This window comes from Atta colombica, unplaced genomic scaffold (assembly GCF_001594045.1).
Source record: "Atta colombica isolate Treedump-2 unplaced genomic scaffold, Acol1.0 scaffold30, whole genome shotgun sequence".
Classification (NCBI taxonomy): Eukaryota; Metazoa; Arthropoda; class Insecta; order Hymenoptera; family Formicidae; genus Atta; species Atta colombica.
This window is the reverse complement of record NW_017259404.1, coordinates 1,063,720-1,082,228: the sequence shown is the minus strand read 5'-3', so window position 1 is coordinate 1,082,228 and position 18,509 is coordinate 1,063,720. Positions and strand designations below refer to the sequence as shown.

At 29.5% G+C, this 18,509-nt stretch overlaps 3 protein-coding genes across 3 annotated transcripts in view; 2 read left to right on the top strand and 1 right to left on the bottom strand.

Moving 5' to 3' along the window:
• Positions 1 to 969: 969 nt before the first annotated feature.
• Positions 970 to 10,513, bottom strand: LOC108690218 (GPI ethanolamine phosphate transferase 2). Its single transcript, XM_018197402.1, has 13 exons — positions 10,311 to 10,513; positions 9,126 to 9,324; positions 8,835 to 9,044; positions 8,293 to 8,481; positions 7,771 to 8,122; positions 4,910 to 5,115; positions 4,177 to 4,395; positions 3,673 to 3,857; positions 3,108 to 3,307; positions 2,803 to 2,953; positions 2,389 to 2,689; positions 1,789 to 1,955; positions 970 to 1,697 (listed from the first exon to the last, which is right to left on the bottom strand). The coding sequence occupies exons 1-13, from the start codon at positions 10,511 to 10,513 to the stop codon at positions 1,388 to 1,390; spliced, it is 2,892 nt and encodes a 963-aa protein (XP_018052891.1). The 3' UTR covers positions 970 to 1,387.
• A 2,061-nt stretch (positions 10,514 to 12,574) lies between these two features.
• LOC108690227 lies at positions 12,575 to 16,454 on the top strand. The gene is made up of 5 exons (XM_018197415.1): positions 12,575 to 12,702; positions 13,692 to 13,911; positions 14,701 to 14,791; positions 15,367 to 15,597; positions 16,155 to 16,454. Exons 2-5 carry the CDS (start codon positions 13,697 to 13,699, stop codon positions 16,266 to 16,268), a joined length of 651 nt encoding a protein of 216 aa, XP_018052904.1. The 5' UTR covers positions 12,575 to 12,702; positions 13,692 to 13,696; the 3' UTR covers positions 16,269 to 16,454.
• The window catches only part of LOC108690228 (tctex1 domain-containing protein 1-like), a 3,860-nt gene continuing 1,686 nt past the window's right edge, over positions 16,336 to 18,509 (top strand). The window contains exons 1-2 of the mRNA XM_018197416.1: positions 16,336 to 16,616; position 17,244. Of these exons, the coding sequence (XP_018052905.1) occupies positions 16,359 to 16,616; position 17,244 (259 nt within the window). The 5' untranslated portion in view covers positions 16,336 to 16,358. The remainder of the gene's footprint in view (positions 16,617 to 17,243; positions 17,245 to 18,509) is intronic.

Genomic DNA, 18,509 nt, shown 5'->3' with positions numbered 1-18,509 from the left:
ATGATAAAATGGAATATAATCATAATCGCGATTTTCAGAACGGCCAAGTTTTCACAATTAATCGAGTCCCCGCAAACTTAATTTCTTCCTTTGCACTGCTTTTGTATTATTTGATTTTATTAATGATACTTTATATACAAACAACATGCACGTGCATATACTTTTCATTCCTTTTCTTTGTTCTAAATTGACGACGCAATTTTCATTCGTTGTGCAAAGTATGAGTGGAGATTATAAAGGGAAATTATTAAAGTTATTGCTAGATCTAATAAATGTACACACATTTATAGTAAAAGAAATTCATTTTTTTTTATATTTTCGGAAAATATGATGTTTATGAATGTTTTCTTAATGTAACAAGTTACAAATTTTCAGATAAGCACTTCTTGTTTAAATCTTGTTTAAATCCATTTTTTTCTTGCCTTTTATTATATTATGTGATGATTGAAGCAAATTAGTCCGATTCTTGTTATACGAACACAAGTCAAAGATTATAATCTTTGTTAAATGATATTCCACATTAGCAAATTTATTTTACTAATAAACTTCCGTTATACTATGATATATCGTTTCAATGCTGTTAATACTGCATTCTAGGTTTAGTTTTATGCAATAAAAAAGATGTTTTTTTAAAGACGAGAATAAAATCTTCATTAAGCAATACGGCTATGATAAATTCATTTTATGAATACTCATATCGATTAGTTGTACTTAATACAATTAATGCTGTACAAAGTTTATGATTTTTTTTGATCAATTTTTCTTACTACTGGAATGACCTCTATCAGTCTTTTTCATCGGAGTGTATGAACGCTATTAATTACTAACTTAATTACATTATTTAGACTCTAATTAAATTTATAAAAATCGATTTAAATCTAATTTTCTGAAACATCAATATTTATATAAATTTATATAAATTTTGTTTATTTGTACAAACGCGCACATATATTTCTTGCACTGGTTTCTACCCTGATAGTCAAATGAGTTCAAAGTGCCGGCATGTTACTGTCAGTCATTGCAATAGATATTGACAAACTAGGGACAAGATGCTTTCTCATTATGTGTGAAATATTGCCCTTATGTGAATTCTAAATTTGATAATAACAAATTGATAGCATCATAATGGTATGCAAAATATATGTGCCATCAATTTGCCATTATGTTGTCAGCATGATACTATATACGAAATGCTAGCTCATCGCGTGCCGTCATTTTGCCATCAACACGACGCATTATTAATTCTCAACGTTTGTTCTTGAAATTTTATAAACTGATGATGTCTATTTGTCCCTTATGTTGCTAACTCAGTTTGCACGTAAGATGTAGCAATTGCCGCAACTTCATAAAAACTCGTGCAGTACATTAGTTTGTTTAATATGCTAAATCAGGCCTGGTTATCTGAGTATTGTACAAACGCATGTCCATTTTTTAGATTCCCGCAAATATGACATCTGTGCACATCGTCAAAACGAATCAATGCATGTTGCACTGCAATTACAATCACCGTTAACAATGCGCTGCAACACATCGTCATAGTATATGTCACCTCATATAACAATTTCGGTAAATATACCGACAACACAAACAAATGATTAAGCTGGAAGATGATAAAGTACATGTAGACAGTTGTCGTCAGGAGCCTCCACGCGATGTAACACTTGTTTGTATGTATAATCTTCTTAAGGATTGTGGAGCTGTAAAAATATATAATCGATTTTCTCGTTAAGGAGTGTATCAATTTAATCAATCGCAATACAATAATTGTAGAATTCACGGAATACTTGCAGATATATCTCACTCATTTCCCAATGGTAAATGAGTAGGAAGTAAGCTAGGACAGGCGCGGAATAAGTATTAATGATTAAATACACAGCGGTAACAAAAGGCATGTAAGATTGTAGACCGACATATCCTGCCGCGATGTTCACACTCCCAAGGCTATTGGAGTTTCCCTAAAATATCAATGCACAATACGAGATAAGTATCGAAATCAGTTTAGTCTTTGACAATCTCAATAAATTATTGAACTAATCATAATAAAAAAGATTTTGTATTGTTTCTTGCCAAGAGAACTTTATAAGAATTTAAAATTTGATAAATCTTTATTTTTTTATACTATAAACATATTTAAGTATGAAGTATATTATATAACTTCAGAATGTTTGAATTTCCAACGAAATTTTTTATAGAAATTTAACTAATAGAAAAATAATTCTGATCAATTTAAATAATATAATATTGTAAAAAAACAATGCTTTCATATATACATAAGTTTCACTAAGAATTATTCAAAAGAAAGAAAAGATTTGATCAAAGATATTTTCCTCGAGATTCCTCTATTCTATTCATGTACATTAATAAAAATCAAGGACTTCAAATATTTACCTGATAGAAATAAAATACATTGCCCAACCAATAATGTAAGAAAACTCCACGATCGAGCGAATCGTTTTCTCTCAATACAGTGTTAATTATTGAGCTTACAATGATCTGCATCGGTAACAGGATCACATTGTACGGTTGATGCAACATCGCCGAGATCCTCACCCACATATTTATGATAAAGAACACCATTATACTCATAAAATTATACGTATCATGCTTAATTTTTTTTATCAATCGGTATCCGTAGTTTATCAGAGATATCACTATTATTCCCCAAAATATTTGTACTTCATATATTCCACTGCAACAAACGTAAAAATTTACTTCTTAAATGTGTGATCCACTCGTACAGTCACTTTAATGAACGATTGATAAATTGATATTTACGTGCAGTATAAATATAATACAATTTACCTTGAGGAATACAATGGAATTTTCACGACGGCACCGTTGGACATATGGCGAAGATATATACATACGGCGATAGCTATATTCTGAAACAACGATTGCTGCTTATATTCTTTTTCTTCAATTTTATAAGCAATCCGGATCAGAAGAGCAAATGCTGAAAATAAATATCACAAAGTATTGAGCCAAATTTTGTAAAAGATGTCTGTCCATATCAAGGGAACAACTCATTTTCCAGTCACTTATAATTAAAAAAGTCTATCTGTACTTCAATATGTTGAAAAAAAGTTAAACTTTCATCAATATTTTACCAGTTAAAAGTAGGAGTGTCATGCCGATTTTACTATCGTCCTCCTTCAACCACTGAGCTATGTCAGGCAGGTGGGCCCACTTGTTGCCTGTGCTGTTTAGCTTTCGCAGAAATATGTGTCCCAAAAATAGCAATAACAACATAACACAGTGTTCTACGTAATATTCGGTTGATCCTACTATATTACTGTTATATACTGTACTATTAGATGATGAAGAGATTCAGCTGTGTCGCTACAGACATAATTCAAATCTGACTTGAATTTTATTATCTTATTTTTTAAATTTATGTAATAATAAATTGATAAGCGAATGATTATATTTTTTGTATTTATCTAAAATTAATAGATAATAGAAACACAATGTGATCTCTCGAAATTTAATATTTAAAAAAGTAATTAACGTATCAATTTCTGTTTGATTCACACGTGAAATGTAAGTAAATATACATAATGCAATCTCTGAAAAATTTATAGAAATTATATGCTGATTTTTTCGTGAACAAATAATATTTTCAATGTCAGATTTGATCTATCATTATATCAAAAGAGAAAAAATTCTACTCACTTTCGATAATGTATCAATTCAAGTAGTTTCGTAAAATATTTATAGGCAAAGTATGCGATTAAAGTAGACCAGAAAAAGTACCATGTCTGATGTTCTTCCTCGATGTAACTGCTACCGCAGAAGCTTATTATATGCATCACCGTGATAATTTCCAACATTCTGTATATCGATATTTCCAGCGTAATCTAAATTTAAAAATTGAAATTTTAAAAAATCACAATGGAGATATACTTTGAAAAAAAAAATGTGAGTTCAAAAATTACTAAAATATAACAGGAATTTTATCTATAGGAAACAATTATAATAACAATTATTATATTATAATAAAAATAATTTAGGCTATATTTGTAGTAAAATATTTATTACTAGAGTATATTTTTGTTCAATTTATATAAATTAAATAAATCTATATCTAATTATTTATTGCTCAACAAATACTTTCAATGTTTAAATTAATATTTTTTATTATCTAACACTGGAAATTAAATAAATATTGATTCTCACATTTCTCTTGTTATTTAAATTCAGATTATAGTTAATATATGAAACGCCGATGATTAGTAGAAACAATAGAGCTTTGATACTCGGACAGAGAGAAGTTATGTTTCCAAAAGTATAAAGATACAATCCTAAGCACAGAGAAAATCCCATCAAAAAAAAAAATACTGTGTTTTTACGCGTAGTCCAAATTGTAGTTTCCACATGAAACGCAATAAAAACCATCTGAAAAAAGATGTAGAGTAAAATTATCTTCAAATTCCTTAAATTAAAGTAAAGGATATTAATTAGTGTTATACATATTTCAAAATTTATATTTAATAAGATTATCTCTTTGATTCCTTTTCAAAGAAATAATCTTTCTTATTCTTCATAATCAGAACTTTTCAAAACTTCTATATACTTTTAAAAAAATTTTTTAATTTTTATATGAATTACAATACTTTTAAGTGTTGAAAAATCTAGATCTTAAAATTCCTTATATGTATGAATTTTCTATTAATATTCTAAGATTTTCTCATTTTATTATATAATCTTCAGATTTGAAAAAACTTATAAAATTTAAAATTTTAATTTTTTTATAAATTTTCATAAATTTTATACATAAAAAATTATTTAATATTATAAGATATTATAAGGGCTTTTTTTATACCAATTCACATTGATTTGAATTCTCTTTAATATAAATATAATTTCTTAAATACTAATTGGATCTTTCTAAATTATCTATTTTGCTTACTTGCCACATGATGAACAAGACAACAACTATCAGACTAAAGTCATATATGACTAAATGGCTAGTTACAAGCTCTTCCTTCATTGCATCAAGAATCGCGTGATAAGACAAGGCAATATTCTCAATATCGTATCGATCACGCTGTGTCTCATTTGAGTTGAACCAATCAAGATGCAGATCCGTGATGTTCAAATATTTCTGGTATATATCTAAAAAATATTGAATCTGCCTTTTGATCGCTAATTCGAAATTTTGGAATATTGTGAAGATATATCAAGAGACGATAGAAGATGCTATACTAGAAAAAAATAAAACGCATCTTGACGTATAAATAAAGGTAATAGTATTGAAGTAACGTATAAGTAGTTTATTTTAATTCATTACCACTTTAAAAGTTTCAGTAAGATGCAATTTTTTGTCATTTTTTTGTCATAAAATTTGTCATTGTATAATAATAAAAGAAAATAACAGAAAATGTAGTCATTTAACAGAGCATCTTTTTAATTTTTTAAAGAAAGTTATTAACTATTTGATGTCAGCTTGCAGATTTTTAGTCAACATTTCTTTTTAAGACTTCATGCAAGAATCTCGCGAGAAACGAAGCCCAAAAAAATCCCAATATTCCTAAATCTTTTTTTTTTTAAATAAAAAAGATTGAGTTTTTTTTTATTGTTAGACTCGAGTTTCTGAAGAAATAAAATACACAAAACGAAAATAAACGAAATACAGAACAAAAATTAACAAAATACAAAACGAAAATAAATGATAGAAATTACGTGTATATGTTAAATTATTTTTAATATATAAGGACATAATAAAATATGTCCTGACATTTATTTGTCTTTATACAAAAAAATTGAAAAAATTGATTTACAAAAGAAATACTTGTTTTTTTTTTATTATACCACGCAAGAATATATAATATAAAGAATAAATATTTTTTGGATTGTAGTCTTTTATGTACAGCAAAGAATAAAACCTATCTCGAGCTAAAAAAAAATAACTGGACATTACGAACTAGTCGCGACTGAGTTCTCCTAATGTTGTTAAAAGCAAAGTTGATCTGTCCAAGACCTAGGTAAGCCATAAAATTAGATGCCTCAAGTTTCTTGAAATCCGATTCAGGCACTCCGAGAAACATACTTCTTCCATCTTCAAAAACTCCCAAATTCTCGGCGAATATTTGCCAATTTGCCGTATTAAGATCCGGATTTTGTCGATTCAATCGCTTCAGCACGGTCTCGGAGGACTCGAGTGGACCTGGAATCCATACGCAAGCCCGAAAATACTTCTGCAACTCATTGTAAATGATCATCTTGAGTTTGGCCTCCGGCCACGGCAAAATATTGTCGATCTGCGTCAAAAGCCAGTAAAGCGATGACTGATCGACACATTTGATTATTATAGCGCCAAATTTGATATATGAATCATGAAATTTGGGAATAAATCCATCGACAATTTTGTCGATTTCCTTCGACATAGCACCTCGGAACAGTGTTAAGTGTTCTAGACCCAAAGGCATATTGTTCGTCGACATTATTGCTCTGATTAAGTGATGATTAATCACTTCGATCCTCTTGTCAAATGTTTTTTGCTTTTTAGTAATCTCGCTATTCAACACAGAGCTATCGAAGGAACTTTGCAGACGTTTGACGCTGGTGGATGTGCTTGTCGTTGCCTGTGGCATCATTGAGGGTACATTGTTCGTCGATACTATCGCTCTTGTTAGATTATGATTAATTATTTCGATTCTTTTATCATATTTTTTTGTTTTTTTGTGATCTCGTTATTCGACACAAAGCTGGTGAAACTTTGCGAATGGTTAACGTTGGTGAATGTGCTCGTCGTTGCCTGTGGCATCGTCGAGGAAGCTGAAAGATTAAAGGCAAAGTTACGTAGATAGTAATTTTGTTTTCTTCGTTTTTCTCATGAATGGGAAGTGTTGCTTCTCGATACCACAGCATTCGGTTGATTTGTGGTAAATACAGTATTATTATAGGCAGAAAATTGAGTGATTGATGTGCGTGAATTCTGCGGGTCCTCTATCTTCGTTTTCATATTAATTTCTTGATTAAAATTAGGTTTCTCCAATTTGAATCCCACGAGCAGCTAGGGAATATATACGGTCCGCCCACGCAGAGCCCTGCATGCATGAGTAAAGCTGTGTACTGCTGGGGTGGCGCCCGGTTCCCCGGAGGCATCGTTAACGGTATTGCTCCCCTAGTACCACGCAGCCCTCATCACGAGATAGCTCACAACTTGGCTTGGAAAGCTGGTCCGCGGCGACAATTTTTATCATCGGCTATGACTGCCGCTAACCAGATAACTCCACGTCGTCTGGTCATCCTCCTATCCGCCACCCGGAGACGCGCTCGATAGATAGCTCAATCCACGAGATGATATCAGTTATTACAATAAAATGTGTGTGCAAAGAAAGAAGTAAAGATGTAGATCTTATCCAACTTAGATCCTTTGTAAAATACTTTTGTTGATATGTCTCTTAAAGATACAAGAAAAAAAATTCTTTGAAAATAAACTGTTTTGTTTTGCATTCTTATTATTTAGCTATGTTCTTTATTGTTGGTCGATTTTATTTTTTAATATACCTGCATAAAATAAATAAAATAATTTCGGAGACTTTTTGAAGATTCTCTCACACGCTTCTAGATATATTTATTATTTATATAATTATAAGTTTTTGAACTTCTTCTTAAAAACTTAAATTTGATTTTTCGTATCATTAAATTTATTTCTTTTTCCTTGCTTCTAAATTTCTATAATCCTGAATTTATTATCTTCTCGCTATCTAAATATCTAAATATACTTAATGTTTTACGAATAATTCTTAAGAGTTAAATGCTTACACTCAGTTTCATTGGTGAATTTCTGGAAATGATCAAACAATTGTCTCGAGTTGTAATTGAGGAGGAAGAGCCGCTTATCGTCTTGGAGATTGTAGATATAGTCCAGAAATACAGAGCCAAGACTTGTAGAAGGAATGGGTAGTCCGAGGGCGGCCGATAATGTCACCGCAATATCGAGTTGCTGAACCTCAATCGGAATTCTTAATTCAGTGTCTTCATATACACAGATAGTTCCTCCTACTGTAATAATCGGCACTGTTGTTTCTTCCGGCGTTGAGCCGCCGTGGCCGCCAGAGTCTTTTATCCCATGATCGCCGCAAACGATGAAAAGTGTGGGTTCTCCATCACTGTTCTAAAAATAAGTAAGTGATAGAATTGTATTATGTTATAAGTAAAATAATGCAATATTAAATTTCTTCTAAATAATAATATGTAAAAAACTATTTTTACATACTATTAATTCAGATAAAAAGAAAAAGATTACAAAGCAAGGATTAAGATTACAATTTTTCAAATACTAACCCAATCCTGAACTTTTTGAGCTATTTGAACGACAATTTTATCCATTTCTTGTAATTTAGGTTTAACTGACGGACCAAACGGACCTTCGACGTGACCAATGTGATCTAGTCCGAGGTAATGAAGAATCATCACATCCCAATCATCATTACTCAACTCGTCTTGTATATGTCGAGTCACATTATTATCTACCTGTTTAAAATTGAACGAATAGTTAGTCTCCAAAGAATAATCTTGAATAAGACAACAGCTTATCACATAACTTATTATTTGTCTCATTTATTAAAAATCTTAAATATTTAATTTTATTTTTAATGATACAAAATAATGTTTTAGGTAAAAATGGAATAGTTTCAAGAGTGATATATTTTGATCACGTTCTTTTTTTTTTCTAGGTGGAAAAAAAGCTAAAAATATATGACAGACACTTTGTTTAAATTATATCATTTTTTAAATATACAATTCATCTAATTATTCTAAACATAAAAGTAATTTATATTTTTTCAATTTATGAGGACTACGTATCACTCTAATATATTAGTTACCTCTGTAAAATCTGTAACAAAAAATGAAGTAGTACCATCGTGACGATCAAATATATTGGGAAATAGAGAGAGCCAAGTTTCGTCTCCATAAAATATTAATTTATATCCATGTGCCTTCGCTTGAGACAACAAATTGTCCCTGTGCAGAGGTTTACTCCCAAAGTTCAATATTACATCTACAAAGTTTGGCACTGTACCAGTCATCATGGCCTAATAAATAAAAATTCTTACAAACTAACTTCGCAGCGTAGAATATTTTCAAATAAATTATTAACAAAATTGCAGCTTCACTTTTATTCTAGGCATCGTCACTGTTGGTGCTTGCAATTTAGCTTGTATCAAGCATCCATGATCGTTTGTCAGTATATCACTCGTCAACGGCATGGCGGTTTTTCCTATAGGACCCGCAATAAAGTCCCATCTTAGCCCATCGATCACCATAAATATTAATCTTTTTATCAACGGTTTATATAACAAATCTGTCTTTATTCTGAAAACAATACACAATAAATATTTTGAATTGAAGTATCAACATATTCAAGATATATAAATGTATTAACAATTATGTAAACAAGACTATTTGATTCAAACTTGAGTATAGGTTTCAATTTCCTTAATATATTAATTAAACCAAAATTATATAACTTTGTAGATTATCAGTAATATTTTGCAGCATTAGAAACATTGATATTAATATGTTGAGAAACTAAATTAAATTTATTATTTATTTAATATAATTATTAATTATGTGTTTATTTATTTTTTATATTTTGGAAGTCCTCTTCAGCCCTGATAAAAATTTTTCTCAGAATTTTTATACAATTCAAACATTTCACAAATATCCGAGAAAATCTATTTTTTCTTAGAATTTTTTGTATACATGAATTCTGAAATATTCTATTTTCTTATTTTATAAAATATCTTAATTTTCATTTATGATTCATGTATTCAGAAATTATAAAATGAGAAATCTTAGAATATTTCAGAATTCATATATATTAACAAACATATGTAGCAAAAAGAAATCCATTATTTTTGCATAAAATTGAATGGAAAAATAATGATTTCTTTTTACTACACCTAATATAAAGAATTCTAGAGAAAATGTAAATTTTTCCCAATATTTTTGGAGAAAGTTCCAATTCATATAAAATATATCTCTGAAATTTTCTAAAAAGTTTGAAAATTGTTCAAAAATGATTTTTGAAATTTACATAAAAATGTTGAGAAATTATACGAAAGATTCTGAAAAAAATTTCCATCAAGAATAAGATGAAGATAACATAAATATCTTCGACCTTTACTAAGTCGAAGATATTTATCTCATATTTCTTCTTCTACTTATTATTTTCTTGTTACTGATTGTATCATATTTCTTATTCCCCTAATAAAATTAAATTAATTCTTAAATTCTTAAAGATAAAATCTAATCTTTCTCTTTTTTCCCTTGCACAAGTCTTAATTTGGTTAACTTACCTCAAGTTACCGATGTATTTAGGTATATTCGAGTTCGAGGCGCGTTCATTATAGTCATAATGAGTAGAATTGAACAAAAAGCCGCACAGGAACAAAGTAATAAAGATCAGTGCAATCAGTAATATATAGAATAACAATAAATTATCTTTGGATAGTTTTCGAAAGTCATAATAGTCTCTTTCGCGAAGCATACACCGCTCCATAACTTTGGCAAGTGCCGGATATCGAACCACATCGAATGATACGAGGACGTATATCGAAATTCGACTTTTGCAATATTCGATCTTTCGATTAGTTCCTCCGCGAAAGTTTAAAAAATTTCTGCCATTCCATATGCCTGGAATAATATCAGGAATAAATTAATAAATTTTGCATATCAATTTTGTACAACAGAAGTTTCTTTAAATTGATTAAATTAAAAAATCGCCAGCACTACATCATTATAATACTAATAAATCTTTTTATATTACATTTTTTACATAAGTAATTTAAGAAAAAACTCACTAGTATATGTATACGTAAAACGAATGTGACAATAAATAAAATATAAATATAAATATAACAAAAGAATTAAAAACTTGTTAAATAAACAGTTAAGTAAATAATAAAATTCAAAAATTCTTGGCAATATAGTTTAAAAGTACTTATTGGCATCATTATTACACGTATTAAATTGATTACCTATAATATTTATTTATAATATTATTTATAATATTATTATTCTAATTTAAAAGCGTTAATTAGATATGATTGTTGTTTTCAACCATACGTTTTTATTAAAATAATAATACAGTTCGACATATTTAGAAGTTAAAAATAACAAAATAACAAAATATTATAGTTTAACTCAAGGAACGAATTTGAATTTGATTCTTTAATGGTACACAGCTAAACTAACTAGCTAGTATTTTGAAATTTAAAGTGAATAAATACACTCACTTACATATATAATATTTGGTAAAAGCGAAAAAGAAAAATCTAATAATTTATAAGGCAGGAATAAAAAACTTATTAATTACTTATTAACTTATTAATTTAAGTACAAAAATTGTACACTAATTACAAAAAAAATAAATGTCTCTTATCTTTGTTTTTATTCAAGATTAATTTGAGCACAGTTTGATGGACTGGAAAACGTGTATAAATTTGGAAAAGCGCCAGGATATTCTGTACTTCTGACTTATATATAGATTTAATATTTACCATATATAGACTTAATAATTACATAACAATATTGAAACTGCATTTCTCGCGCTGTTATAAAATCAATGAAAAGAAATTGATTTGCGCAAAACAAAGATAAAAGACTTTTTTTTTTGTAATTAGTGTAGAATTTTTGTACTTAAACTAGTTAATAGGTTTTTTATTCCTGTCTTATAAACTATTAGATTTTTCTTTTTCGCTTTCACTAAATATTATACCTGTAAGTGAGTGTATTTATTCACTTTAAATTTCAAAAGTATATTAGCTAGTTTAGGATCAAATTCAAATTCGTTTCTTGAGTTAAACAATAATATTTTGTTATTTTTAACTTCTAAATGTGTCGAACTGTATTATTATTTTAATAAAAACGTATGGAAAACAACAATCATATCTAATCAATCTTTTTATATTAATTTTAAAATACTTAATTTTAAAATAAAGTGCTCATACTATTAACATACAATTGCAGTAAATAATAAATTAAATTTACGTCAAATTAATTGAAATTAATAATTAACATTTCTTGAATTATTTACCTCCATTGTTTTAGTTAAATTAATATAATAAGTATACATAATAATAAATAATAAATAAGAACAATGGCGATCGATAGGAATTGTGATTAAAAATAATTCAAATTGAATATAATTTGACATTATAAATAGTATAGATATTATAAAAAAAATAAATCTTACTATATATATATATTTAAAATGTTGTGAAAGTGAGAAGGAAAATAATGCAAACCAGTACAGCAATAAAAAAACAAATCTGTAGCCGGTATTTAGTAGATTATTTGAGACTGTCTTAAGATGTATAAAAATTATAATCAGAGGGCTATATTAATATCTTAGACATACTCAAGACGATCTTAAAATAAGAATGGATCATGAATATCGTACCTATACACTAAGAAGATTTTCCCTCGGAAATCGCACGTGAGGGAGGCGTGATTTCCATAAGTGCGACGAAAACTGTCGCGGCCACAAGCTCGGAAACGAGTCACCACCACGATCAATAAGTGGAGGTGGAGTGTTGTGTATGTCGGTCTACGCGGCGCTACGTAGCGCTCCGCTGGTTTAGCGGGGCTCATTCGCGAGGCGTTCGCGCGTGGATGATGCCCCGGTAATTTTCCCGCTGTCCCGAAAACACCGTGTGTGTCCACGGCTCTTCGTCCATCGGAAATTAAGTGAGTGCCACGATTCAGCGCGAATTCGCGTTCACGATCTTTTCCTTCTGGCAGTCTCCTCGGCATGTCGGCTGATTGAATGTTTCCGAGATGCTCTCGAGTTCCTCGTTCACCTTAATTGGGTCCGCGAACTTCATTTCAAACATTGAACAAATTGTTTCTTTTCTGTATTATCCTTTGGCATTGACCTCGGCATATCTGTAAATAGACGTAAATGTCTGAGCGTCTTTCAGTTTCTTTACAGAAATTTAATACTGAAAGGTGGCAATTAATTATTTGTTTTAAATATTAAAAAGACTGCTTTCAGTGCTTTTAATACTCAAAACATATAATTAATCACTCAGAACTTTTAGAACTTAAAATAAATAATTTTCAGTATTAAATTAGATTTCTGTAAGGGTCCTCTCTGTCCTTTCCATATTCAATTCTTGAAATTATAATTCTTCATTAAATTGTTAAACAGAATTACCATAAAATTATATTCTTTTCAATTCTCAACACTTACAAAATTCCAATTTAACACTAATTAATTTAATATTAAAAGATAGCGATTAATTACTTACTTTGAGTATTAAAAGTACTATAATTTAATGCTTAATAAGTAATTAATTATTATCTCTTAGTATTAAATTTTTGTAAGGGAAGTTCAAGCGGTAATTAATTAATTTTAATTAATTTAAGCCATTAACGACCAACATCTTGAGGTAAATATTTAACTATAAATTCCCTTTCTTGGGAACACAATTAATATTCCCTTAAATTTTTCTCAACATTAAATCACTAACTATTTAATTATTTCCGGAAAAGCGTAAATTTAATTGAAATTCTTCGTACTAAAATTGCAATCCTTATTGGAGTGACGTGTCAGTCCATACGGTAAACAGTTACTAATTAAAAAATTATTTATGGCAATTTACCTTTCTTTCTTTCACACACTTTTTTTCATGCTTGTGTAACATTCGCGAATTAAATGAATCGAATAATTTCAGCGGCAATGGCATCGCTGGAGGACAGCTGGAAGGAAGCTACGGAGGGCCTGGACGCCGCGGTCTGCGACTCCTGGTTCACACGCCTGCAGGAAGTCTACTCGGAGGAAAAACGCACGTATCACAATCTGGACTCGCTCAGGGAGAAGCTGAATCACTACTACGAAATCAAAAGCAATCTCAAAAACCCGCGAGCTGTTTTGCTCGCCATATTCTTTCAAAAGTGAGTGTGGTGGCTGAGTACAACAATAAAACAAATTTTAGCAGCATGGTGGTATTACTTATCGTATTCAGTATTTTATTATTTAAAATCCAACAACGAGATATAAAAGGCTAATAAGAGTCAAAAAAACTTAATAAAACTCCATTATTCGTTTAACATAAGTATAATTAAAGATAGAAATAATAAATCAAACTGTAGAAAGTACAAAAATTAAAACGCTAGAATATAATTACATACATGTTTCGACCTTATATTTAGGCCCTCTTCAAATGTACAAAAAATTATTTCTATTTTATATTCTATGTTTCTTTATGCTCTCTCTAGAACAATTTTTCGCAAAATTTTCGCAATCAGTCGCTTGTCAACCAATCGCTTGAACAATTTTCCGTTTTCTCTGTTTTTTTAACTCTCATCTAATTATGCAACGAAACAGTCGCTTTCTTAATTTTTGAATAATGATAATGTATTATACTGCGCCGGGAAATAAATTTTTTGTATTGAAGAAGATTGAAATTAAATATAAGGTTGAAACATGTATGTATTTTAGTGTTTTTTTTGTACTTTCTACAATTTGATTTATTATTTCTATCTTTAATTATACTTATGTTAAACGAATAAAGGAATTTTATTAAGTTTTTTTGACTCTTATTAGCCTTTTATATCTCGTTGTTGGATTTTAAAGAGTTCATTAAGAGTTCTGTTACTTCATATTTTATTTTTATTATTTAATTGAATTATTATATTGTCGCTCTTTCATCGACAATGACTGACTTAAATCTCCTGTTGCAGCTTCGAGTATGATCCTAAAGCTTTGGTTTTTAGCGAAGATAAAAATCTCGAGCACTTCAATGCTTTTGCTGATGAGGCCGAGGTTCCGTCGGTTAGTAAACAATCTGAACTATGGTTAATTTTTTACAAGTTTTAAACATGATCATCACCATAAAATATTGAAAAATAGAACAAAAGTAAAAAGAATTTTAATTATAATCGTTTCAAGATTTAATTATTAATATTAGGTGTGGGAAAAAGTTCGTGGCGTTTTTCCCGTTAGATGGCATTAAAAAACGCCACGAACTTTTTCCCACATCTAATATTTTAGAATCAACAAAAATGACGTAAAAGAAAATAAAGACTCATCATGAAATTTTAATCATGAAATATAAATTATACACAAAGAAAGAGTTAAAATATTAAAAACTAGAATTAAAAAAATTTTAATTTTGTTAAGATTTTGTTAGATTTTGGAATCGAATAGAGATGAGACAAAAAAAATGAACTTACTTCACTTATCATGAAATTATAGTATCGATTATTTCGTGAATTATGCAAAAGAAGAGTGTCAACATGCTAAAAAAAGAGAATAAAATGCAAATAAAAAAATGAGATAAAAAAGATGAATACCCAAAATCCGTTGATTGAATTCACAAAAGTGATCTGGCTAATTTTATCTTTCAGGACGCAGAGCTCAGGGAAGAGACTTGTGCTCTGCTCAAAGTAGCGGCGACTCACAGCACCGAGGCGCACAAGGTAGGCGGTGCCTTCGGCAGCGAAGATGCACACTACTTCCTGGACCTGGATATGGCAGTACTCGGCTCCTCTCCAGAAAGTTACGCCGAGTACAGAGAGCGAATACGCGGGGAATACTCTTTCCTCAGCGAGCCCATGTATACAGCGCTACGGCTAAAGGTGAGTCATCCTGTTCAACCTTAAAATATGAACGGCAGAAATATAATCTCTCGATGAACTTAAAAAAAATACGAAAATTGTCTCAGTATAATAATAATTATTATTATTGTTATAACAATTAATTTCAATTATTATAATAATGATTAGAATATACTTTAATCTTCTTTTACAAAGAGTTAATAATTCAATAAAACAAACTTTAATAATTATTGTAATTATTGTATTAATTAAACAATTAGTATAATAAATTATAATATACAAATAAATAATTACTGTTTCTGAGATTAATTATTAAAGCTTATTCCGTTAGATTTTATAAAAAGAAGGCTCAAGTATTCTTCAAAATTATCTAGAAGATATTATCTAAAAGACGTTTCTTAGTTTTTGAAGAGAAGTATGTTAATCGAGGACAGAATTGTCACATGTTACTTTTTCTCTTTTTCTTACCTTTATGTAGATATATTATTTGTGAAATAGAAAAGAACTTAACGCAAATAAAATAAGTAAAACAGAGTGATTACATTCGTGTCATTCTTTCACGTTCTTGCGTCTTTCAGGTGTTACAGAACTTCCTGCAGATCCCGAACATCTTCGCCACCGTGGAGTTTCGTGACAAGCTGGAGGAGCAGGCACGCCAGAACATTCAAGCGGAAGTGGAGATGCTGTCTTAGAGCTTCATCGCTTTGCTTCACATAGGCTGCTTTCCTTTTAGAGAACACACTTAGCACAAGCATCGTTTTATCCTCCTTAGCATTCAATGAATGATAGTAATAGAACGATATTTAATTGTGTTGATTATGTCGTTTAAAAGGAAAGCAATACGTCATAATGAAGGTTCGCGCTTTACACGTTCGACGTCTTCGAGGACGATCCAGCAGCTGCTCTTACCGGAAACTCTCATCAAAAGGCCAATGGTGCGAAAAGTTTTAGACGCCTACCTCACGAAGATACATCTATCGTCGATTCTGCAGAAACGCGAAAGAATTGTTGAATGCAAATCTCTTCGGATCGAGGCAGAAGTATGACATTAAAATGATTTATTTTTAAGTTTTTAAGAGCTTATGTAACTCATTTATCCACAATTGTTAAACACTGCGTTCTGCGTAAACATTTCTAATTTATTTATCCGAAATTTTAGATACTTCAATCTAATAAGTTTTCAAAACTTATTTGAAGATTAACGACGTTTTAATTAACGAATACTTTTGCAATACTTTTGCAAGTAATTTTATAAGTATTCACGTAATGTAGGCGAAAGAAAGATGATTACAAAGATTATAGATTATAATTAATGAATGAACAAGTAATGAATATATGTACATACGTGTATTATTTCTAAAGCTAGTGATACTTTAGTTTAATAATTATTCGAAACTGTGTCTTTCTCTTGTGGTCTTGCTCGTTGAAATTTGGAAAATAACGACCGATTCGTCGTGTCCACTTTAGGATTTGTGAATGGAATTGATGTATCGATAAATGTAATACCAGTATATTTTAGAGAGCGTATTTTCACCGCACTATTATAAGCGATAACGGATCAAAAAGTGGCGTAAAATCAAAAGGTACGCTTTATACGATCCTCTAGAATGTATTTTCATGTTTGCGTCCTTGAGGATCGATCTCTCGAAACGATGAAACGTTATTAGAGTTCGTTGAAAATATCTGTAAATCTTTGGATTTTAAAGAATCTGAGAAGCTTTTCACATCGCGTCCACAAATCTTTTTTGAAGCAAGCTTATATATATATATATATATATTCTCTTGACTTTGGCAACGCATTTCTGGCATGCATTTTACGCAAAAATTTGAGATGTTAGTAGGAAGAAAAGGAATTGTTAAATATAATGAAAACGCGACGTTTTCTGAAGCTCGTAATCAAGAAAATTGCGCTGGTGGAAATATTAAAAATATTAAATACAATGTACAATTAAATAAAAACAATTATTAAATACGTCTATCTGTAATGTAACATTGTATCCTTATAATAAAACATAAAGTTATTCACGAAATCGTGCGTAATAAAATGATTAAGAAGTTCTATAAGATTGTAAAAGAAAGTAGAGAAAAAAACAACTAAAAAAAATTCCACATTTTCAAAAGAATGTATTTTTTCCAAAATATATATATTTTTAAATAAATGGCCTTTAATATATTTTTCAATACTTTTAAATAAGTTTTTAAATAAATTTTGAACTTTTTGTAATGCAATTAATTAATTATGTATTATAATTTGGGAATTGTATATTTTTGCATTTCTTGTATTTTTTTTTTTTTTACTTATTCATTTCTACAGTGTTGAACAAATCTGACCTAATTTTATTTTCTCAACTTGTGTTTAAGCTTCTCTGCTAAAATTTCTATTAACTTATTCACAAATATTTATTCTTGCCTCCATCGATCGATCTTCGCAGCGTTTCTAAGTAACAAACTGTCGTTTACCTTAGATACATGCGTCTTTGCAAGGATTAGTCAACCAGAGAATTGTTGCAGAAGAGTGGGAGAATATTTACAAACTATTAAAGATCCATTCTAATCGATTTATCATCAGAAATCGACGTTATGCCGTTTCAATTCGAAGCGAGTGAAAAAACTTGCGACGACAATGAGGTAAAAACATCGATACAAAATTGTTTCGAATTACGTAACATCATCGGAATTCGCATCGATGCATCAGAACGCCAAGATTTTAGTTTGATAATAGATTTTATATCAATATTTTTTTTATATCAATAGTTTCTTTAATAGATTTTATATCAATATTTTTTATCTCTCGAATTATGTAATGACAATCCATAAAAGATTTAAAAACAATACGAATGTATGTAAATGTGAGAACGAAACGATTCCAATATAAATAATGTATAAAATATAAATATTTTACAACATTATATAGATATAATTATATAATAGAT